Here is a 25966-nt window from a genome sequence, read left to right as displayed (position 1 = left end):
CGATCATCAGTAGCAAGTCCAACCAACTCCGTCGATCCCAGCCCGTCTCCAAAACAATCAATTAAAATTCTAGCGATGGAACGAACAATAAATAAATTAGAAAACGAATTATCTGACTCTAAACAAGAAATAAGTGACCTAAACCAAGTCATCAACAACCTCGAAATAAAACTACAACTCACCTTACCAGTCGTGGAAGACAGAACAAAAAAGAACGCGAGCATTCAGCGTACTACTGAGTTGATCAATTGCACAACGCAGCTCAACAAGCTATGCATAATCTCTAGCAGTAAAAGATGCCACCTCCTGCGTAACTTGAAATCAAATAATTTCTACTCGCAGTTTAAGTGGTGTCATTATATAACACCAAGCGTGGGAATCGAAACGCTTTTAAGGGACATCGATGCAAAGCTCAACCGGTTCACAAAACAAGACATCTGTATAATAATGATGGGTGAGACCGACTTTTACATAACACAGGACTATGGAGCACTAGTTAACACAATGAAAGAAAAGTTAACATGCGTTTCTAATACGAACATTATAATAACTCTACCAACGTACATATGTGGTGCACCTATATATAACTCGAGAATTGACTCTTTTAAACTGGCACTTGAACAAGATATGGAAAAATATAATTACTGTATTGTTTTCAATTCAAATCAGATTCTAACACTGGATAAATTTTCTACAACGAGCGGGAAGATTGTAGATTCAGGAATTCGAATTATGCTCCACGGCCTAGCTGATCTAATCATCGGTCTTCAGACATCCAATGATTTGAACTCGACAAAACAAAGGGACCAACGCGAAATCCTACAGTGTAATGAAAGTGAACATAGTGAAAGCCGGTTTTTTCGGGAGCAGGGATGTGCGATCCAACAACAACCAGAGCACATCCGAACAGATATAAAAAGCACATAGGAACCTCCGCTCTCAACCAGCAACGGAAACCAACAGGCCCAACATCAACAAAACATACAGTACGATCAACAGAGTTCACCGTAATTCACCAAAACATAAACAGACTAAAAAATAAGACCTACAAACTAGAATGTGAACTCGAACTCCACAATGAGATTGACGTAATATGCCTATCCGAGCATTGGCTTACAAAAGAGAACCTCGCCAGCACTAACATAATGAACTTCAAACTCAGCGCTAAGTTCTGCAGGTCCACACGCCAAGGTGGAGGCGTCTGCATCTACTCTAGGTCAACGCTCACGACAATAGACCGTACTGATATCTCTGCCGTTTCAAGGGAATCGGTTATAGAAGTATGTGCAACGGAATACGTTGGTCAGGGCGTGATAGTTATATGCGTCTACAAGCCCCCACCCCAGCCAGGTGAGAGTAATAATTTCCAAGAATTTATCAACAATTTTAACAAACTACTAGAATCGCCTTTATTTAAACAACATAAAATAATAATAGTTGGCGACTTCAACATCGATATCTTGACCAATACGCGCGAAAAAAAAAATGTTAATAGATCTCTTAAAATCTGCTGGTTTACGATGTCTTTCATCATCTCCGACTCGCATTTGTAGCACTACAAAGACATGTATTGATCACGCCTATACAAATATACCCAAAACTTTTATTCAATGTAAGGAACCATTAAACATGAACCTATCTGACCATTTATGTGTGATTGTGCGTGTCAGCATTGAAAAAACATTACAATGTAATAGTGTAATCTGGAAAAGACTGTTTTCAGAAAAAAATATATATGAATTCACTTACAGTTTATGCAATCACGACTGGAACTCACTACTGTATAAACATGACTGTCCAAGTCACATAATACTAGATTTAGTTTTGCAAAAAATAGCACACTTCTACGACACTCACTTTCCACTTAAAAAATATCCTACAAAAAATGTTAACAAATCTTGGGTAAGCAACCAGGTCAAAATCATCCGAGATAACCTTCATAAGGAAAAATTAACTTTATCTAGCGGTAACACACCTGACGTAAACAAAATTAACACGATATCGGAGCTCGAACACCAGTTCACGAAAGCACTATATCAGGCACGAAAAGATTTTCTTAATCGGTCGATAGCAAACAGCAATAACATTTGTAAAACATCCTGGCAAATAATCTCATCCGAAACGTGCAGGCGCGAGGACAAGCGGAACGCCCTACAGGTACTGATAAGCAAGGCGACGGGAGCGTCCGTCGATCGGCAGGCGGCCGAAACTGCAAGTGAACTGAACCGGTTTTACGTTGACTCAATCAAATACGCTAATGCACATGTCAACAAGCTAGTTGCGCTTGATTTTCTAACGCAATACGTAAATAAACACCTAAATCTTACAATTCATACTCCCTTTTCATTACATGATTTTGTAAAAATGGTAAAAAAAATCAAACGAAAAGACTCAAAAGACATCAATGATATGTCCACTCACCTATTCGACATATTACCAAGTTTTATCATAGAAATACTGTGTAATCTATTTAACAGGTGTGTCGATGCCGGTGAATATCCCTCCAATCTAAAAAGGGTCAAAGTTCAACCTATATATAAGGGCAAAGGTGAGATGCAATCCCTAAAAAACTTCAGACCAATTTCACTAATACCCATATTCTCTAAAATCTGTGAAGGACTCTTAAGTGAAAGGCTAATGTCCTTTTTTAGGAGAAATGGACTATTAAACAAGCAGCAATACGCGTACCAACATGGCCGCTCGACAATAGACGCGGCCCGCGACGTCGTGGAGAGGGTAATGAGACACCTGGAGGGGCGAAGGCAGGTTGCAGCTATATTCTGTGATCTGTCGCGCGCCTTCGAGTTAGTGAGTCATTCTCTGTTGTTGGCCAAGCTTGACCACTATGGCGTTACGGGCAGCTTCTATGACACAATTGCGTCATTCCTCCGCAACAGGCAGCAGCTGACATTCGTATGCGGTGCCAGGTCGGATCTACTGGATCTAGGTGAGCGTTCTGTACCACAGGGTTCGAGTATGGGTAATAACCTGTTCTTGATACTCATGAACGATTTCACGACTGCCAGTGACCAGGCTGAGTTTGTCCTATTCGCTGATGACGGGTGCGTAATCGTAGCCGCTGACACCCATGCGCAACTCGTAGCCAAAACTAGTATGGTCATGGATCACGTGGCATCATGGTTCATGGCCAACGGAATGACATTAAATGTGGAAAAAACGAACATCATCCGATTTGGGCTCCGGGGCAGGCAAGATCACAATCTAAACATTGTCTGTAATGGCCAGCCGGTTCCACAGGTGGATGAGGTGAAATATCTCGGTTTAATAATAGACTCCGGTCTTACATGGAGTTCTCACATCGACACCTTGTGCAGTCGGCTCTCATCTGCTTGCTTCGCACTTAGTAGGTTGCGTCCTAGCCTTAATACCGACAATGTGAAAAAAGCCTACTACGGCTACTTTCATTCGCTTCTTGCTTATGGCGTCGACCTTTGGGGTAACGCGGCAGAACGAGAAAGAGCGTTCAGGTTACAAAGGCGAGCGATGCGAGTCGTGGCTGGCGTCCCGTGGGATCGTGACGTTAGAAATCTGTTCCAGGAGTACAAAATACTGACATTACCAAGTTTGTACATCCTGGAAATTGCAAAATATGTACGAACTCATTTGGATCAATTCTCGACCTACGGAGATGCCCACAATCGTAACACAAGGCAGAGACATAAGTTGCGACCACCCCCGACTAGACTGGCAAAATCAAAAAAACTGCTGCACTCAATCGGCCCGAAGGTGTATAATGCAATACCGGATGACATTAGAGGCGCATGTAATAGTCGATCATTCGAGAACAAGCTAAAGGCAAAGTTAATTTCTGATGCACTATACTCGGTGGATGATTTCTTTCGGACCTCTGTGACCGCCTGATTGCTTGCCCAAGCTCCATGAAAATAGGAGTTATATTATATAGCATTAAATAATATTAATTGTAAGATAGTTATTTATTTATATATGTTAGATTTAATAATAAAGTAGTTATATATTACATGTTATAAAATAAGTTACTATTTATATTAGTCTTTTTATATTTATTTTTATATGCAAGAATAAAATATAGTCGGTATAATTTGAATTAAAATAAATTAAAAATTTTGATTAGCTCAAGATAATGATGTACCCTAGATAAGTAATGTTTTAATTAGATAAATAATAATATGTGTAATCCCATTAGCTGTAAAGTGTTGACATGTAAAATACTTATATTTTATCAATAAATATTTGATTGATTGATTGATTGATTGGAAAACGCGTGTTTTCGAGTTTTCATGCGTTTTTCTTTCGACGCAGAATATGGTCGCTAATTTCGTGTTGCTAGCCACTGTCCATCTGGTCCAGCGGGTTAAGACGCGGACGGCTAGAAACGAGTGTTACGGGTTCGAATCTCGCCCGGTGACTAACTTTTGTTTTTTTTTATATGTTCAAGTTTATATATAATTTTTAAATTTTTATTGTTTTAGACAAGTTTAATTTAGTAAAAAATGTAGTTAAGATTATCACCTATACACCACCATATTACAATAAATAGTTATAACCGAGCAAAGCTCGGTCGCCCAGGTACTGAAATTCAAAAATGCTAAACATTATATTGTTAAGGTACTGTTACACATGCTAGTTGTTACTGTATCTTTAGGTACTTAAATAAAAGTAAACAAACTATTTGTATATTTTTAGTTAACCAACTAATTACAAAACTGCCTGGATCTGTCACTGAACGACTCGGCCTACTTACAAATTATACGCCTTAACCTTCCTCAAGAATCACTAAATTCATAGGTATAAGCCGCATAAAAATCGGTAGTTTTCACTGAAATTATTACGATTTACTTACTTCTTGCTTAATAGTTGTGACAAAATATGGGCCTATAATTTCAACAGCTGTGTGGCGCTGTCGTTGTGCACGGTCCCAATTAACATGCTATTGCAGAGCATGTGTAACAGTACTGGTACACATGCTGATTACTAGCACGAAAGCATACCATTATTGAGCAATTGCTACTTAGTGCGCGTGTGAACAGGTTTGCTTTTTGAGCTGGCTAGTATCGTAGTAGTAAAATGTTAAAACTAGCATGCTCATTGCTAGCAAATGTAAACAGTCCATAAGCATGCTCATATTAAGCATACTTATAGCACGCTTTTTAGCATGCTATTCTAGAGCATGCGTAATAGTTGCTTACCTTTACACACGCTTAATATGAGCATGCTTATGAACTGTCTGCATTTGCCACTAAAATGTATGCTTACAAGTAGCACATTCTAGTAGCTAGTAGGTAGCATTTTGCTCAATAGTAGCATGCTTTCATGCTTGTTACTAGCATGTGTAACAGTACCTCTAGTGTCCGTCTAAGTTAACACCGCCCCGGCTTGTATATTATTATATTTTCATGGTAATTTAACATCAATGGTGACATCGAAAAACGTTGTCATTTCAAATGCCATGACGAGTTTGACTGACGAACTTAACTAGTATTGGCAATTCTTTTTAACCTCCTTTATCCTAAGGCCCACTGTCCTATCCACTGTCAGTCCTATAGGACTTATAAAGTTCGATGAAATTTAAATAATTTTAAATAGAAACACAATAGGGTTGTTTCCAATTCTTAGAAACGCTTGTAAAACATTATATATTAACCAAACGTTGCCCTAAAATTAAATTTTTACCCTAAAACGGCTTAAAATATTTTAAATTAACAAAATATCTTATTATTTTCTTCTTATTATTTTTTAAACGCTCTTTGAAAATTGTGTGACGTCACAGTTTACGGTTTGACACAACTTTGTACATACACATACACAGTAACGCAATAGGGTTGTTTTCATCTACAAATCTTAGGGCAGAATTGTATCCCAATAAATTCTTATGGATTATAATAACATGTTAAACTACCTTTAGTGGACCTCTGAAGAGCATATTTTTGTAAATATTGAATTTAAAATATCTTTTAACACACGTCACGTGACCCAAGTCGAAACGACATTGAAGATTCTGATGACGTCACAACTCTGTGTTTGACAGTTCGATCAACCAAGGCCCCCCATTGTCTGTTTTCAATACAAAATTTAATACTCAAGCCGTAGCCATTTTGGTGGTGGGCAAGCTGTGTATAGGTAAATGTGTGTAAACGGACCTTGGTGTTACGTGTATTAATGTACATAGTTATGTGTCAAACCGTAAACTGTGACGTCACACAATTTTCAAGCGTTTTGGGCGCGAAAGCATCTATCAAAAGATATTTTGTTAATTTAACATATTTAAAGCCGTTTTTAGGACAAAACCTTAATTTTAGGACAACGTTTGGTTAATATAGATAGAATTACAAGCGTTTCAAAAAATTGGAAACAACCCTATAGCGAAAACGGTGGCGGAGGCGGAAGGGCTGCTCTTCCGCAGCGCCGAAGCTACCCAGATCCAACAGCCTTACCCTGCCGCAGTTGCGTCCCGGCCCCCTCACCCGTCACCATACCGTCCAAATTGTAATTTTTTACCCTTGAACCCTCTCCTACAAAGAGTTAGTTGAGCACATTTTGTGAATGTAAGTTTTTTGAAGGACAAAATGAAAGGGAAGTAATCAAATGATGGCCAATATTTTTTTGAAGTGAAAACTTCTTTAGCGGCGCTGTGCACTTTTTGTGATGGGGGAAAAATGTTAAACTCGCGTCAGGGCGTCAGGTGTCACGTGACCGTCAGATTAAAAATTCGTAAGACGAAGTCATCGAAGCTTGGTTACTTTTGAAAAATCGTATCTCATTCAAGTTTGACATTTTATTTTCTTCATAATCAAAGTGCATAATGGTTAAAGAGGTTTAATCTTTGTTGATTGTGTTGTATTGTATCTTTGTGTTGTTGGGTGTCCATGATTGTAGATACTCAAAATTTTCCTTACTAAAATGTTAAATAACAGAAAAGAAGCGTGATTGTTTTACTTAATATGATGGTGAACGATTCATTAAAATGTACTGATTGTGTAGGCTGTAGTCCTGCTCACGTCTCATGAATTACTCTGTATATGTTATATATTACTAAACAGTAAAATTCGCATTTCAAAATATCTTCCACACTCAAATTTATTTACGTAGATATAATAGAGTATTATCTCTTTTTATAAAACTGCTACTCAATTTCCCCAAAATATCAAAAATACACAACGTTAATATTCAAGTTTTCACTTCTGCCGGCACTCCCGGAGTGCAACCCGTATTTTTTTTGTTTTAAAAAACAGTTGATAAGCAAAAGGGGTAGGTTACGTTGCTTAGACATTTGCTGATCAACTGATTTTTAAGGTAACCAATTTTTGCGGATAAATTGTAATCCAAAATTAAATAATCCGCTACCCACTAATGGCTTATAAAAAAATTTGATTAATGGTGGATCGCTTACTGCCGATCAAGTAATTAATTTGCCAACCAAATCAAATTAGACGCAAATTTTTTAGGGTTCCGTACTCAAAAGGGTAAAACGGGACCCTATTACTAAGACTTCGCTGTCCGTCCGTCCGTCGGTCTGTCCGTCCGTCACCAGCCGTGGCAGCATGGTTCCATTTTTATCATTTGTCACTATGCTCGTCACTTTCATGCTTATATATGTGTTAGAACGTGACAGGAATGGTGACAAATGATAAAGAGACGACCGGTTTGACCTAGTGGGTAGTGACACTGCCTACGAAGCCGATGGTCCCGGGTTCAAATCCTGGTAAGGGCATTTATTCGTGTGATGAGCATGGATATTTGTTCCTGAGTCATGGGTGTTTTCTATGTATTTAAGTTTTTATAAATATTTATATATTAAATATATCGTTGTCTAAGTACCCTCAACACAAGCCTTATTGAGCTTACTGTGGGACTTACTCAATTTGTGTAATAATGTCCTATAATATTTATTAAAATTTATTATTATTTATATCATAGCCCTACAGGCTGTATCTTATGAACTGTGATAGTTAGACAGTTGGAATTTTCACCAATGATGTATTTCTGTTTCCGCTATAACAACAAATACTAAAAAGTACGGAACCCTCGGTGGGCGAGTCCGACACGCACTTGTCCGGTTGCTTTTCCCTTTTTTTCCTCTTAAGTGTGATGAAAAAACATTGTGTGCCACGGGTGGTACAGGAATTACGAATTCGTGTTCGGCTTCGGGCTTCAATTCACACTCCTTGGTATATTCTTGTTTACCGCCCTTAATAAACAATTCTTTATTCTGTTTCCAACATTGAGATTTTTTTTTTTTAATATTTGAGGGAGGTAAAGATTATGCCCAGTATATTGTTAAAGATTTTAACTTTAACATTAGAACTTACCTTGTTAAAGATTTTAATAAAACAAATAAAATAAATAAATAAATATTATAGGACATTATTTCACAAATTGACTAAGTCCCACAGTAAGCTCAATAAGGCTTGTGTTGAGGGTACTTAGACAACGAAATATATATATATATATATATATATATATATATATATATAAATATTTATAAATACTTAAATACATAGAAAACACCCATGACTCAGGAACAAATAACCATGCTCATCACACGAATAAATGCCCTTACCAGGATTTGAACCCGGGACCATCGGCTTCGTAGGCAGGGTCACTACCCACTAGGCCAGACCGGTCGTCAGAAATAAATGAATTGAATTGAATAACCATACTCACATTGTAAATATCCGAGATGCCATTCGGAATGGTCTCGCCGACGCCCTCGAGGAAGTACGTGACCATGTTGCCCTTCCCCTTGACATCAACAGTGCCCCGGCAGCGCAGCTTGTATCCCCGCGATGCCAGGATGTCGTACACCTCCTCAGTCACCTGTGGGATCTTGGCTTCAGAAGGGGAAATAGGCATATCCCTTGAAGCGTGAAATACTGTGCGAAACGCTTTTTGAAATACCGCATTTGAGATTATGGATAGATTATGATCGCGTGGGACATTATAAGAGTACCCTAGGCAATGAGAAAAGTGACATATGTCCATTCAAATATAACTCACCACGACTTTGCCACTGATAGAGTCTGTGCGGAAAGAGTCGTGGGATGTATGGGGCCCAATACATTCCACGACTTCTCTTTCCGAACAGAATCTATATTCGTTAATGTCTGCGTAACTTACTTTCTATACATCTCGCTTGCACTAATACCAGTACGAGCGAGATGCATAGAAAGAAAGTTTGCAAACACTAGCGAATATGTCAGTTTAAGCCTGATAAGGCAATCGTGACAAAATGCACAAAAAAAATTGTGCCAGATTTCGTGAATATGATTGCTCTGGGTGCGTAGCCAACGTGCCAATCGTTAACGCTCCGTAGCGAACGAAACGCAACTGTCACTGTCGCACTAATATGGAAGAGTGATAGAGAAAGATGACTACGCTATGCTACGCAGCGTGGTGTTCTTACCCCATCTGATTTTATATAATTCGTTGAGAGATTTTGTTCCGTAAATGCACTCTTAAAAATCTATATTTTAAAGAATGTGGTAATTTCATAATGAGCGCTTAGCATGAGTTGTAGAATTATTTATAAGATCAGCCATCGCAGGCATTTGAAGCCAGCCAAACATTCGCACAGAGCACACACGTCGGCTAAAATCGTAAACTTCGTACCTCCATTTATGTGGATTTTCTACCTTAGCTAATAACACATAAAGTTGAAAACCTCTTAGCTTCATTCGGAGATAAGAGGTTTGCGACTTTATCCAAAGCACATTAACATTCATATACGGAGTTTCATCGCAGAAGAACAGAACTATGTCCGTACCTAAATCAAGTTGGGAACAATTACAGTTACAAACATCCCTCCGAGCTAAACTAACTTTGTTGAAGTTTGTTGTGTAAACCAACGCCTGTTTTTAAGTGATTTCGGCTCCGTTTACGAACAAATAACAATTTAACTAAATAACAAGGTACAATGTGAAATTTTAACCTAGTTTATTGTGGTACCACAACCGCAAAGCTTTAAGTCTATATAATGACGCGATGCAAAGTAAAACTAGATTAAATCATGAAATACCTACTGATAGTGTTTCTACTGCTCGCTGTTTGGACGTAAAAAAATCACACGAATCCGTCGAAAAGCTGCACCCATTTTAAAACGGCATGCTTACATGAAATTAGCATGAACATTTACGTGACATATGTGGCTTTCCATCATAGAAGGGTCATTATGCTTCATGTGCAATATGGAACTTATTACCTGAATTTCTTTTGGAATTTCAGATGGAATGGACCTTATTGCACGTGAAGCAGAAGGTCCTTTCTGTGATGAAAAGCCACATAAATCTATTTCTGGTAGCAGTTTTTGTTACTAAAAATTATTATACTTAGCAAAGACGCGTTACATATAGATTATTGTAAATTGATTCGCCTGTTGCCAGCTCTATTGCACGCGAATTATAATTCTATTACTGACAAGCTCGCACATGGGCGGGATTTAATGAGGTTCAATGTACGAAAATATATATGGAACGCGTCTCTGCTTTAGTACCAGCGGGGCTAAGATAGTCGGCTCTTTATCATTTGTCACGTCCTAATTAGTATGTAAGTGCGAAAGTGACGCATGACATGACAAGTGATAAAAATGCGACGTATGTTACTAGAATAATCATGTCAAATCTCATGTTATTACGGTATGTTTTAAAATGAGAGCGGAATTATTGTACGGCGGCGGATTGTGTTTTTTTCTGTATTACCCGTCCCAATGCGAACCTGGATGTGGTCCAAAAGTCCCGTGGAGTCCATACGTGACGCCACGTTGACAGCGTTCCCCCAGATGTCGTACTGCGGCTTCCTAGCTCCGATCACTCCCGCCACCACCGGCCCGATGTTGATACCTGAACAGAAGTCCTTAATATTGTCTTCGGTTACCGCGATAGGTCATTAAACAAGCATGACGTTGTGAAAGTAATGTTAAATGGTCTGGATATTTTAGTATACATTGAAACACACCCAACTTGTCGGTAGAAAAAGGCGCAAAATTCAAATTTCCTATGGGAAGTCAACTCGATACGCTTAAATTTTTAATGTCCCGTCTTTTTCTACTGACAAGGTCGCTATGCCAGAGAGTAGTGTTATTTAAAAAAAAATTGTAATGTATAACTAACTCTATGACCCAATGTATGTTTTTTAGACCTAAGTCACCCGTTGACCACGAACGCTGTAAAGCGTTCGAAACGTCTGGATGTATTTAATCATTATGTGCGATATAAATTCCTTTCCATAGATTTATTTCAGAACCTTAATTTTGCTGACAATCAATTAAATGCTAAATACCGTTAGTACAAGAATAATATTCGCTTGGCAAGCTTTGAACAATTCGCAAACGGCTTTTTAGAACTAAGGAAGGTCATTATGAATTACGTGGAATGCCGTTAGGTCTAAGCTCCTCAGTAAATAATACGAACTACGGACTGTTTAAATAAGAATTCAGTGAGGTTTTCAAGTATTTATAGTAGGATTGTGTAAATTTGTTCCTTTCTATAAAGTTAAGTACTAAAGAGACGAATGTTGAACGACAGAGATGCCGAATAATCGGTAATGTGCTATTTGGACATTTCACCGGATCACTCACGGAAACTTTTAATACGACTGAAAATTATAGGAATCGGATGTCTAGTCTCATATTGTGTTGATATTATAACCCATAGAGCTTTAGTTGAAAATGTAATAGTCAAATAATCATCTCGGTTAGCTACAATTCTCGTAAACAAAAAGCCCTTCCGTTTTATGGCTGGCAATTTTTTTTTTAGCAAGGCTCATAAAAATTGTAGTTGAAGGATTGGAATACTTTTATACACTTATTTTACTAAAGAAATCTACACAACCACCAGTACCCCTAGTGTAAATAATTTCGATTTCGAAACGTGACGTACGCGTTTGCGTTTAGTCTCATTTTGTATTGGATTTAGAAAGAGCGCGCCAAGCGGGACGTTTTAGAAACTCAAAATCCTATACAAAATGAGACTAAACGCAAACGCGTTCGTCACGTTATGATGTCGATTAAATTTACACTAGGGGTACAGAACACTTACAAATTTATAAGTTACAAATTTCACGAAACTGGCACCGAATTCAATATTTTGTGAAACTTTTGTTGTTTCTACAAAAGTTCTACAACATTGCATAATTTAATAGCAAATCATTACAAAATGCGGTAAAACTTCCTACTTCAAGCATTTTAACTTTTACACACATTTTACAAATGAAAACCTATGAAGTTATACCCCATTTCATTTACCATGGCGTGATTCCACTCGAGACGGTAATTATAGTATCTTTAGGTATTTAAAAAAAGGTCAACAAACAATTTGTAAATTTTCGGGTATTTTTAATATTTATTGGTTAACCAACCAAATACAAAACCGCCTGGATCTGTCACTGAACGACCTGACTTTAAACCTACATCATTTGATCATGTAATGTTTTCATCTACCCTCAACTGCCTTAAGGAGCCATTTGAGGGTAGATTTTGTTTACCTTTTTTTTAAATACCTAAAGATACAGAGTATAGGCGTAAAGAATACAAGTAGTGACTACAAAACATACCCGGCAAACTTTTGTAGCGTCATGTCTTACATGTAAGTCATGTAACTGTCCAGTTTGGATTCTTTAGTGTTATTTTTGACCACACGCTGGCTTTGAAGAGCTTAGCTCGTGAGGCAATTGTTAAACAATAGATTCTTTACCTATCTGTTATTTTGCACTTGATATGGTCACAGAATTTAATTGATAAAGAAAAAAAAATTACATAATAACATAAGATAAGAGCCTCTTGTAACTAAAACTATAAACTTAATACCTATAAGGGAGAAATATGCCTATTTTTTATTTATTTATTTATTTATTATCACAAATAGTATGGTACATTTTAAACTTGTGTTAGGTTCGCCAAACTTGCGTTTAACGGCGAAATGAGGCACTCATTTTCAACGTTAGTACCTTAATCTAAATTATATGATTAACTTATAACAGTATAATTTGCACGTGCATTTCATTAATTTCAGTGATTGTACACTTTTGTTTGTGTTTGTCATTCATTCACCGTTACTTCTGTTTTACTCATTTCCTCAAAGGTTAACTGGAAGAGATCCCATACAGGGATAAGTTCGCCTTTGTTGTATTTAATTTACTCTGTAACTGTGTTTTTCGTGTTTTTATTTCTATGTACAATAAAGTATATACATACATACATACATAATTAAAGTATACTGTTTTAAGCAACATTCATACAAGTCTATTATTATGTGTATACATAAATACTAATTACATAGTATCATCCTCTATAATTTCACCTATTGTGTAGTAACATTTCTTTACCAGTACCTCTAGTGTACATTTAATCGACATCATAACGTGACGAACGCGTTTGCGTTAAGTCTCATTTTGTATAGGATTTTGAGTTTCCAAAACGTCCCGCTTGGTGCGCTCTTTCTAAATCACATACAAAATGAGACTAAACGCAAACCCGTACGTCACGTTTCGAAATCGAATTTATTTACACTAGGGGTACAGGATAGTTTTAAGACGGTTTATAAAGTTTTTTTTTTTAATTCCACAGTCTGTCCAGATTTTAAATATGTGGGGATTTTATTATACATTTTTATGGCTCTGTGTCTGTAGTACGGTCCGTTCTTGTATATTTCTAATGTAGGCCCCGGGAGTTCTATGTATAGATGACGTCGAGGGTTTTGACAAAATTTAAATAGATGTAGATTGATGTTCAAGCTAATCTGGTTATCAATACTAACGGTATGAAATGTTCAATATAAAGTGAACCCTACATGGCTCAATGATTAATCTTGTAAATTGATAAAATGGACGCTCGATATTGGTCTGGTCTGTCATTGCCTTTTAGTTCGTGTAGCTGCCGTTGGCGCTTGTTGCGTATGCAGCTGTAATGTTCAGCCAAGGTATGGTTGGACCGGACCGATACAGTGTTATGTTTACGATGTTTGATATAAAAATAATCTTGACTTAATTTAGTCGTTATCTTTTATCTGTTTTTCAATTTGTTCACTCTATATTATTTTATATCTTTTTCCTTCTTGTCTGTTACCTTTCGTGATTTTTCTCACTTGATGGTCTCATCGGCAGATCAGCCCTGGAAGCCACCAGCAACATGCTGAGATGAGGCCATTTCGTGGCACTTTATACTTCCTTTGTTTTTGTTATATCATGTAATTTAATGTGTCTTGTATGTGTCTACGAATAAAAATTAATCTATTCTATTCTATTCTATTAAAGTCCGCGACTGTACCACTGTCATAACTTTTTTAACTGACAATTCCTAAACCGCAGAGACTAAACTATTTATTGCAAAGATAATTAGGTCCACCGATGTATAATCAAAAGGACGACGACTGCCTCTCCATACTAACGTAGCCCCCATTTTCCTCTTTGGATATTGACTGTATGGCAAACATTATTTACTTAATTTATTGTATATTTAATTAAATAAATAAATATTATTGGACATTATTACACTAGTTGAATAAGTTCCACAGTAAGCTCAATTAGGCTTGTGTTGTGGGTACTTAGACAACAATATATGTAATGCATAAATACTTACATACATAGAAAGCATCTATAGCTATGCCCCTTCATTTGAATTATAACAGTTAGGAGCGAAAATCAAATTACATATAACATTTTAAAAGGTCCTATTAATCAAAAAATCGTAAGAAAACCAAATTACGTAAAAATATTTTCTATCCAAAGAGGAAAATGGGGACTACGCATGGAGAAGCAGTCATGTGACATCGCCATCTTACGTCATGTTGCAGTTATACTTGCCGCAAAACTAAGTGGCGAGTCAGGTCATAATGCAATCTCTTTCACTCTTAGTTGGTCTTAAAAAGGGTAAAGGAGATAGCATTATGATCTCAGTCGCCAGTAAAATTTTTGGCAAGTTATATATGAAACGGCAAAGTCCAACTACGTTAAGTCACTCACCAAGTTTTATGTGAAGTATGTTGTTATACATCATTGTCTCTGTTAAGAGTGCCAAGTCAGTACAAACTTAAAGTGGTCACACTATATGTGGGTTGTTCATTTATACCTTCTTACACATCCATACAATTTCTTGTCGTTCATACAATCTCTTATACCTTGTCATTGCTTGTTCATATTTTTTTCCAAAATTTTTCGATTTCGTCTGGGAATATTTATATTAGTACTATGTTAATTGGGTTAAATATTTGTATTTATTATGCGATTTCTCTATTTTTTTGGTAATAACTAAATGTGTATAGGGACAGCTATGCGTTGTCAGCATTCCGCGCGCCCACGGCAGGTCCGACGCATAGCTCGCTCCTCAGTTGTTCCCGGTCCCGGTCGTGATTGTGGAAATACATACATACATAAATATAATCACGCCTATTTCCCGGAGGGGTAGGCAGAGACCACGAATTTCCACTTGCTACAATCCTGACATACCTCTTTCGCTTCCCTCATTTTCATGACATTCCTCATACACGCTTGTTGGTTTATGGTGCTCTTGACCTGGCCTTTCTTCAGGATTTCTCTTCTTCTGATTGTAGAAACACATCTTCATTAAGTACTCCTGCATTTCTTATGACATACCCAGATACCCCTATAGAATCTTCGAATCCTATCTCCGAATGGGTTGTTTCATGAATTTGAACCATATATGGTAAATTGGTTTTTAAACAGCTTGTTCCCGTTTACTTATGATCATCTCATAACATTTGTGCTATAGTTATAATATCAAATTTTGAAGATAAATGCCTCACTATCCTAGACATAAAACGGCAGTTACGGAAAGAGAGACCTAAGCCCTCCTACGTGTACACGTTCAACGCAGCTGGCCAACTTTATTGTCACGCGTGCAATAGAGTATTTAAGAGCAAGTTTGGCCTGACAAGCCACATTAGGGCTCATGCTATACTCTGTATCTTTAGATACTTAAATAAAAGTAAACAAACAATTTGTACATTTTCTGGTAGTTATAACATTTGTGTGTGCACTTGTGCGTGTGTGTGTGCACGACTGACAGCTGTGTTATTTGGATCCGCTACTTATAAATATAATTATCGAGTAAATACTGAACATACATACTAAACATAACCTAAATCCTGGATAAAACGAAGCATACTTGAATCACGTATAAAGAACGAAGAATTGCAACTATAATGGAGAGAAAATCGAACAAAAAGGTACCGTGAGATAATTCGTTATTTATAAAATTCACTCACACATGCTTGAGCACTTAAATTAAAAACAATACGACCATTTAACACCCAATAATCACGAAGAACAGCTGTTTAATCTACATGCATAAACTCAAGGGCCTGACACTCTTTGATAGAGAAAGATAGTCTTATTGCGATTCCTATAAGAGGAAAGAGAAAATAGTGCAATGCTTTGTCTTTATCACCGACCGGGTTTTTTTTCATGGTCGGGTTATGGCAGCTTAGGAAGGAGGGTGATGGCGATATACAGAAATTTATAAGAGTGAAAGAGACAAAATCCCGCAAGATGCCATACATTAAACTGTCAATCATATTGTCAAGAGTGCTAGTAAACAACGTGGTTTTCTTATTGTAGAAGTTTTATAAAGTGAATGATTGTGTTTATTAAGTATTTAATGGAGGTGTAAGAAGTTTTTACGTACAATTAACATGGTGGGGTGTTCAGTGGTTGCCTACAAAAGCAATAACTTGCGAAAATAAGCGGGTGTAACATTTCATGCGTAAGTACAAGTTTTTCGTATTTTGATCATGTATTTCTTTCTCAAATCTCACAGGAACCAAGTTACTGAGTTACATCATTACTTGGATTATGAAAAACTTGATAAAATAGGAGATATCAGTAAATTATTGCTAAAAATAAAACAGAAAGTTTGGTTATGTAAACCAGTCAAATTCAGTAGTATTTTATTTAGGGTTGCAAACAAATAGAAAAAAAAGTCCCCTGCAACTACCCCATATTTCGGGAGTTTCAAGCTATTTAATATTTCCAGCTCTCCGACGGAGGATGAAATTGTTAAAGAATGGATTGCGGGAACTGGAAAATCAAATTGGATGCTTCACAAATACTCGCGTATTTGTTCCAAACATTTTGAACAACATTGTGTCCGCAAACTGGGCAAACGAACTTTCATCGAAAAGTTTTCTTTTCCAACCTTGTTCATACACGTAAGTTGGCTGTTATTAAATAAGTAATAGTAACTAGTGGGAATAACCCGTTACACTATACACTATTAGAGTTGGTACATCTTAACATAGGTCTCACAGTGTTTTGAAGTATTTATTTGGGTTCTTTGTACACGGGTCGTCTACGGGTTTTAATGGTATTAAACTCTAACAAATTATTGGGGGTAATTTCTGGGAATTAAAAATCCTACCTATTACCAGTGGGAATTTTATTTCCCAGTAGTTACCAGTGGTAAACTGTGGGAATAAAATTAGTGTAACTACCTGTGGTAAAAGGTGGACAAAAGTTCCTAGTAGTTACCACTAGTAACAACTTGGTGGTAACTAGCAGGAATAATCCTATATAAGACCACAGACTTAAATTTTTAAATTGTTTCTTGGAGGCTTGGTACATGGGATTACGGATTATATGAGTATTAAACTCTAAAATAATGTATTTATTAAAATTGATTAATTGCCCCGCAGGAGAGGAGAGAGAAAATTCTTTTCTTCATCATGTCATGGAAATCGTCCATTCGTGCACGTCGTCGTCGTGGCAGTCTCAACAGCATTCTGAAGCTATTATTGAACTTCATATAATTGATCCACAGGTTACAAGTGTACTTATGTGTAAATAAAGTTTTCTTGACCCCCACAATATGTACAACGCGCAACACGTAAGATTTTTTATTTAAACATAAATATTCGGTTTTAAGTAACAGTTTTAATGTAAATGGCCATGTTAACTTAAAATCATATACTGCGAATCAATATTATAGCTATAAATGTCAGTGCGCTGTGTTCCTTTTCAATATCCGCATCTTCCTTTAGATTTTTAGTAATTATATGTCCTAGGTATTAAAAAATGAACACTCTGCTCAAGGCAAAACCACCGAGTGTCACCGGTTCAACTATCGGTAGGATTACCTGCTCGGAAGATGAGTATCTTACGTTTTTAGTAATATTGATGAGCCAATGAGAATCTGCATACGTGTCATACACCTTTCAATCAATCAATTTTTTCATAAATTCAATTTATTTGTGTTGTTCTCAAGTAAAAGGTACCGCATTGTCGCTTATCATAAGGACGCTCTTACAGGTTATTCGTATAGAGAGCAAGCAAATTGTATCCTTATGGTAAGCGACTATGTGGTACCTTTTACTTGAGAACGACACATTTAATTATTATTTCTAGTAAGTACAGTTATAATAATATAAGTTTTGAATAAAGAAATTACCTCTTTTGATAGTTTATCCTTTTTATTCCAATAATCACCTAATCTTATATCAACTCAAAACTTCATATTCGTAAGTAAGGCTTACTTACAAATTACTACAAAAACAAATAAACCGACTACTAGTTGCGATTATGTTCGTTATTTCTCTTGTGATACTTCGCAAGTTAGGGAGTCAAAATGGCGACTCACTCATTACGTAATTTAAGTACTTGTTGCATCATTTTCCTATTACATTTTAGGGTAATTTTTTGCGACCATGGTAACCCCATATTATGATGTCATGATGACGTCATATATGTCTTTCTCTTACCCCTGGTCGCTCGACTTCTTGTCTAGTTATATTGTATGTCTATGCATAAACTAGATTGACAATCTGAGATTGACAGCGATGAAGGTGAGTGTTGCTACACAAAAAATTTCAACGGGTGCGTTCCGTAACCACCAAATAAAGTGAAGCTTACCCACGGGTGTGTTCCACAAAAACAAATTCAGAGCAGATTACACACCAGGCAAAATGTCATCAAAAATAAAAGTATGTTGCGTGCAATGCACAAACGAGATTAAATCAAAAGAATATTTAATTTGCCAAACATGTCAAGGTGCATATGACTTAAAAAACTAAAATGTAGTACTGTAACTCGAAGGATTTTTCTTTTGATGGGCAAAGAAGACAGAAATACTTGGACTTGTCTCCCTTGTCGGAATAATAAAAATCAAACTGGACAGAAGACAGTGAAGACGCTAAAGGAGACCACTTCGGCCAGTACTTCCGATAGCAATAATACCACTGCTAATAACATGTCTCGCAGTGAAAATACATCTGAAATTATGAATAACAAACCGGAATCCCTCATAGACAATATTGATAGCACACAATTTTGCACGCAAATAAATGGCTGAATGTAAATGGAAACCCGAATTATCACCCTAACATCTTGTAACCTATGTACCTACATTCTTGAAAATAAACATTTATCTTATCTTATTTATTGGTTAACCAACCAAATACAAAACTGCCTGGATCTGTCACTGAATGACCTGCTTTAACCTACATTATTTGATAGGAACCATTTGAGGGTAGATTTTGTTTACTTTTATTTAAATACCTAAAGATACAGGGTATAGACAACGGCCATAATGTTTATTTAGAGCCGGCATCGAAAACGATGACGATATATAATGTCAATGTTGGAGATGTGGACTAAGAAAAGTCTCTTACCAATCCGGATGCGGAAGCTGTTGAAGCTGTGCTCGTTGACGTACTGGAGCTGGTCGCGCAGGCGCAGAGCGTAGTCCGCCATAGCTGTGACGTGGCGGTAGCCGCGGAGGTCCCGGGTGGAGGCTGTTAGGCCTGGTGGTGAAGGAAGTTAGAATCAGAATCATTTATTTATACAATAGGAAAATTTAAAACATAATTACAGTCATAAGTTGTTTACCACGAAATGGTTCCATCTCAGCATAATGCTAACCCAAAGACCAGCGGTGATCTTCCGGCGAGAAGTTAGGTAGTTAAAATGGCAGGGAAGGTACTGCTTTTGGAGTGTAAGTCTAGGTAATATAAGACCTATACCGAAGGTGAAACTTTATTGTCGAGATGATTGCAAGACATCTTCCGATTCTTTTGGACTGTATCAGTAAAGATAGTTTATATGGCATCTCTATAAATTAGCAACTTCAGAGTCGCTTCTTTATCAAACTTGAGCGATGTTAAAGTCTACAAAGTTTAAAGCCATTTATTTTGAAGATATCATGTCTATGTCTGTCTAATTCTTTTAAAATTGCTCAAGTTAACGTAAGGCTAGTAAAGAGTCTAGGTAGACTAAGCTGACGCCACCACATAAATAACATCAGTACTCTTGAATGACATACCACACCTCACACTAAATGACAACCAAAATATGTGTAAATAGTGTATATTACAGATGTAGTGCAAAATTGTTGTCCATCATATTTTCTCGGAAACGTTCGTATTTGTCATGCTACTTCAGTCAACGTTCGTACTATTTGTACCGAGACTGACTGAAATAGCACGACATGTTCGTACGTTTCCGTGAGAATACGATGGTAAATTAGGTATGCACTACATCTGTAGATGTCGCGTCATGTGACTGGATACCTCCCGTTTTTCTGAGAAAGCGTCGTATGAGAACATGTGAAGAATGTGTTACCTGACGCCGCCATATACGTAGCACCAGTGCTCTTAATCTTCTCGATGTACTTGAACTGGTCCTCAGCGAGGATCTCATCGAAGTCGGCGATGATCTCGTTGAGGAGACGGAGACACTCCACACCTTCGTTGTTGCCCTCTAGCTCGACGTAGAACTCGGAGAAGTTGGGGATGGAAGCGAACATGACGCAGACGGATTCGCACTGCTCGTGGTATAGCTCCTATTGACAAAGATGGTGCTTAAATAAGGTTATCGAACGCGCGAGGGATTGATATTTTTACATTCAACTTGGAACAACTTGGAACTTGGCCGGCTAGGGGCACGTCCCGGCATAGATGTTTTCTAACTGAGCTATCAGTTTGTTGAGCAAATACTTTTGTAAAGATTTAATATAAATAAAATTGGGTAAAGGTATTGTTGATGGCATTTAGATTTTAGTCATTAAATTATGAGCAGGCTTGATTAAAGGATTACATATGTAGCTACCAATACATGAGCCTAGAAGGCCAACAGATATTTGTGAAGTTAGGGGTCTAACTCATCTTGTTTGCGGCAGGATGTTCGCGAACAGTTAACGATTATCTCCAGGTGTCCCATGTCCTTCTCATCTGGAAGCGCTAAGATAGAGAGAGAGATACTCACATCGATGTTCTTGTCGCTGCAGAGGAAGTGTTGTGCGACGTGCTCCGGCAGGATGTTCGCGAGCAGCTTGCGGTTATACGCCTCCAGGTGTTCCATGTCCTCCTTCTCATCTGCAATGTTAAACTTTGTTAGTGAGGAGATATGGGTCAATTTAGAGTGACGAAAACCTTAACGTAAGTGTTGGTTATCTGAAACGTTCCAATACAAACAGGACATTTTTCTCTTTTCCAAATAAAGAACCAAAATTCATGGGAAGTCGAAGGCTCGAGGTCAAAGCGCAAGAATAGCTTTTGGACAGCTTAACATTGTAAGTAAAACATAATGGTTACTGAAGAGCTGACACGTTCCAGCGTAATAATATTTTATCTCCGTCAAATTAAAACCAAAAAACTAAGCAAACCTCAAATATGAATGACGAAAGCGCGGAAAGTCAACGTTTGAATGGCCGTACTCTCGGAAAATATCACACCGTCCTAGGGATAAAATGAACCCAGGTACTTAGATGTATGTTCTGTTAATTGAGGGTGTATAGTAACCAGTGGCCTGCAGTTTCCAGATGAAGTCCAGCCGGTAGGTGCTCTCCGTCTGCTGGGCGTGCAGCATCAGGGCGACGGCGGCGCCGATGGCGATCACCACGCACGTCCACTGCTGGTCCAGCGAGACGCATTGCCAGCTATGGAAGATAAACACAATAATTAATTTTATGGTACAGATCTTTAGACCAGGATCTCTAGAGTTTCAAGGATCATAAGTCAAACTGCGTAGTAATAATTATGCATACGACACAGTTCTAAATATCCTGATTTACTTGTAGGATTTTGAGTTTCCGTGTTGAGATCTCGGGAATTGGATTGCAAAAAGAATCATTAAGCCCACAAGACCAAATATTGCAAGGAAAATAATATAGAAAAAGTCAGGTTTGCAATTCGTAGTTATCGATCAAAATGATGTATATCCACCTCAATTGTTGTTTACTCTGAGAGTACATCTGAATGTCTGTCAAGATAGACCAGTTTGACAGCACTGGCTCCCCTCGAATGCGGTTGACCCATAGATGATAGATACCTACTTAATTATAGTTTATTAGGAAAATAAAAAACTGCATTTCCCTTTGGTTGCTTTATAAAGTTTTCCGTTGCTCAGGATCCACGGCAAGTGGTCAAATTTTCATGCCTCGGAGACCTGGAAGATGTTGAAAGTACCTACTTATACGACTTCAGCTAGTTGGAAGAACTCCAGCAACGTGAAAGCGACAAACGCGCTCGTGGCCAGCAGTACGAGCATCTTCACCTGGAAGATCCGGAAGGTACTCACACAACGTCAGCTGTGTGCTTAAACCTTCGCGATTGTAAAGAAATGGAAAATCAGGAAGACCTGGAACACCTGGAAGATACTTACACGACTTCAGCTGGGTGGAAGAAGTCCAGCAGCGTGAAAGTGACGTACGCGCCAGTGGCCAGGAGTAGGAGGAGGGTCTTGACTGATGTGATGAGGACCTGGTGTGCTGCGCACAGGAACATCGCCAGGAGTGTCAGTTGCAGGTAGTGCTGGAAAATAAAACGTTTATTACATTCTGTCGCTTTATTCTTAAATATTTCTTAGTTTAGTGTGGCGCCATGAAGTTCTCTCTCACAGGTATTTGAATAAAAGTAAACAAAATCTACCCTCAAATGGCTTCTTAAGCCAGGTCAGGGAAGAATTTAATTTCAGTACCATTTTGTACCTTGTCACAGTGACAATAAATATGAAAGTCGCTAGGTTTTAAACTATTGTCACTATGACAAAGTGCGAAATGGTACTGAAATTGATTTCCTTGATCATACACCGGCCCTCTATCGAAAGTGAATTGAAAAAGTTTCGATTTAATAAGCGCTATAAAGCCTTGTTCGGACTATATTAGTAATTTAGTCGAAAAGCGAGTATATTTAGTTACTAAAATCGATCAACTGACCAAAAAACGTTCGCACTACAGACAAGCGAGTTATAAATGTTATAATACAAGTGTGTAGGAAGTGTTTTCTGGCTTAGAACCGCCGTATACAGAACAACATGGAAATCGATAAAAGAGGCATATGTTCAGCAGCGGACGCGAATATGCTCAGAAGAAGTGTCTTAAGTTGAAAGGCTAGAATTTAGTCGAGTAGTGAGTGTTTTGGTTAATAAACGTGTCTAAACATCAACCATTTAGTCGAGTAGTTTAGTAAGAGTGGTAGGGGCTTAAGTACTCCAGAAAAAATAGAATAAAATGGTTCCACTCGACAAAATCACTGACTAATCTAGTTATTTACTAGAAATGTTTGATGTTCAGACACGTTTACTGAGTAAAATAGAGAGTATTTTAGATTAATAGAGAGTACTTGACTAAATTATTTACGTAGTCCGAACAGGCCTTGACATTGTTTCCCAAGTAATAGTTTATTTCAAGTTTGGAAAGAGGGTCTAGGGTAAGAGGGTAACCCTAGCAGATGTGGAAATTTATGATATCCAATAATAAATATACTTCTCCGAAGAGAATTGAAAACGACCCTTATCTCTGGTACGATCTGTCTTGTTAGATTATTGTGAACTAGGTACAGTCAAGGTATTAAAATATCGACACGGACAAAGTTCCAAAAATATGTTAACACGACCTTATTATTGCCAATGAATTAAAGTAGTGTGTACATATTTTTGGCACTTTCTCCGTGTGGATATTTAATACCTCGACTGTACTACTACTAGACTCTGATCGACAGTTTTTCCGTCCGTTATTACGTCACAATGTTTGAATTGTGTTGTGTACGATGTGTCGAAGTTTTTTTAAGTATAGAACAGTTACTATTTATTAGGGAAGATTTTGCAGTTTCTATTTAACTCGTTCGATTACTATTCCAACGCGACCAGACCGCAGCTTAAAAAACGGTCACGATACGGAATCGAAGTGACGCGTCGTATGCGTACCGTTTTTGACGCATGCTCCCCACACCGCTGCTTGAAAAACGGTGACGGTACGGAATCGCAGTGACGTGCTTCACGCGAATCTTTTTTGTTCGCAAATCTTTGCGTAAAAAACGCTGCATTTACAGCTTAATTTACGCTGACGCACCGTAAATTGATCTGCGTAAAAATCGCAAAAAATATTACACGGAGGTCTTATGGCAGACACCACACCGGTGACGTAAAAGGCGGCTGGCCAGTCAGCGACACCTCGTAACTCATGAGGCCCTGGTACTTGCTACTTGCTAAATTTAATGTTTGGACAGTTTTAACTCGATTTTGGCCAAAGTAGCCTGCGGAGACTTACAAGCAACGCTAAGCGTTCTTCGTAGTCTATGGGTGTTGCTATATTACGGGTGTCACATGCGTGTTTCTGACTTATGAAGTAATTGTTTTTACTATGCAACCCAAATGAATATTTTGTAAGTTGGCAGCAATGCACTTAGCTTAAAACTGTATTCGTTTTGATTTTGTTAGGTTGGTAGCCCCATTAATCGCAGTAACGTTATAGCGATTAAAAGCACAAGTGCTGTTATGAGGAATAGACAATATAGACTTTTCTTGAAACCTTTTATGTATGTTCTTATATTCGTGTTAAAGAATGCAAAAATGACAGATAACAGTAGAGGAGTAGGAAAAATAATAAATAAATAGCGTAAACGCTTTATAAAGTAGATTCTGTCGTTATATATTTTCAAACCACAAAACAATTTTCAAATGCCACGTAAAGCGAACTTAATGACTGTTTAGTGGAGCCCGACCGCAGCTTTATAACTAACGTAGAACCGCACTATTTTGCTTTGTTCAATAACAGATGGCGGGAAATTAACTCACAGGGGAGCTCTGTATATTATACAGGGATATTCACTGTAGTGTACACGACGGATATGTCATTTCACCGCGGATTTACATTTACATTTCGTGAGCTCTTCGAGCTAGTGTACACACCCGATTCGAAGAATGATAAGGACACGTTTAAGATCTTGGAAAGATCTTTAAAAGACCGATAACTAAACAACATGTCAAAATTGACGTTTATTTCGATTCCGCTGTGATCCCAATAAGATCTATCTACGATATTTCTAACGTCAAAGTGACATTGGTTGCCCGAATCGAGCTGCTTTTGTCAATTATACGATGTACAAACGATATCTAAATGAGAACTTATCTAAACCAGAACTTATCGTTATCGTATCTCATTCTTCGAATAGGGCCGACTCTTGCCTAGTGGTTCGGCTCGCGGCTCGTTTCGTGTCTCGGCCACAGCCCCTAAGCTCGTCGAGCTAATCAATTTTAGGCATAAGCGGCACGGTATAAGGTTTGTAATCGAATGAAAAGCCGAACGCGAATGGAAACAGCAAGCATGCGTCCTCCGCGAGCCCCTTTGTCTAGTGCCCATAAAACCGCTCCGCCGTGGCCAGCCGAGCCACGAGTCCACCGTTTAAATAAATACGCGTCTGGTGGCTCGGCTCGCCACTCGCACGCGAATGTAAGTGCGCCTTCAGAGTCACACGAACCCGCTCAGATACGATCGAAGTTCCGCTCTCATCGGCGGAGTAAAAAAAAAACTTTTGTAGAAAATTTTACGTAGATTACGTAATATCTTTGGTGTTGCAGGCGGGCCGTATGCTTGTTAACGACAAAAAAACGTAGATTAAATATGTGTCAGACCATTTTATTGCTATGAGCCACCGTTGATGAGTTATTTATGAAAAATGTAAAATAAATAGGGACCTTGAAAACCCCCGCTCCCCTTACCCGTTAGCTTCACCACCACTCCTCAGTACTT

At 37.9% G+C, this 25966-nt stretch overlaps 1 protein-coding gene and 1 long non-coding RNA gene across 7 annotated transcripts in view; one reads left to right on the top strand and one right to left on the bottom strand.

Annotated features, from left to right (window-relative positions):
• LOC133526503 (adenylate cyclase type 5-like) overlaps positions 1-25966 on the bottom strand; it is a 472750-nt gene that overhangs the window by 14002 nt on the left and 432782 nt on the right. For all 6 annotated transcript variants that reach the window (XM_061863171.1, XM_061863191.1, XM_061863199.1 and 3 more), the window contains exons 22-28: positions 22600-22748; positions 21738-21874; positions 21202-21311; positions 20560-20779; positions 19611-19742; positions 10711-10835; positions 8665-8817 (exon numbers count right to left, since the gene is read on the bottom strand). In XM_061863171.1, coding sequence (XP_061719155.1) covers positions 8665-8817; positions 10711-10835; positions 19611-19742; positions 20560-20779; positions 21202-21311; positions 21738-21874; positions 22600-22748 — 1026 coding nt within the window. The remainder of the gene's footprint in view (positions 1-8664; positions 8818-10710; positions 10836-19610; positions 19743-20559; positions 20780-21201; positions 21312-21737; positions 21875-22599; positions 22749-25966) is intronic.
• LOC133526726 (uncharacterized) lies at positions 16301-17790 on the top strand. Its single transcript, XR_009800765.1, has 3 exons — positions 16301-16711; positions 16982-17156; positions 17640-17790. It is a non-coding gene; the product is annotated as an uncharacterized LOC133526726 (long non-coding RNA).

This window comes from Cydia pomonella, chromosome 1 (genome assembly GCF_033807575.1).
Source record: "Cydia pomonella isolate Wapato2018A chromosome 1, ilCydPomo1, whole genome shotgun sequence".
NCBI classification, from domain to species: domain Eukaryota; kingdom Metazoa; phylum Arthropoda; class Insecta; order Lepidoptera; family Tortricidae; genus Cydia; species Cydia pomonella.
This window is presented reverse-complemented; position numbering and strand designations above follow the sequence as displayed.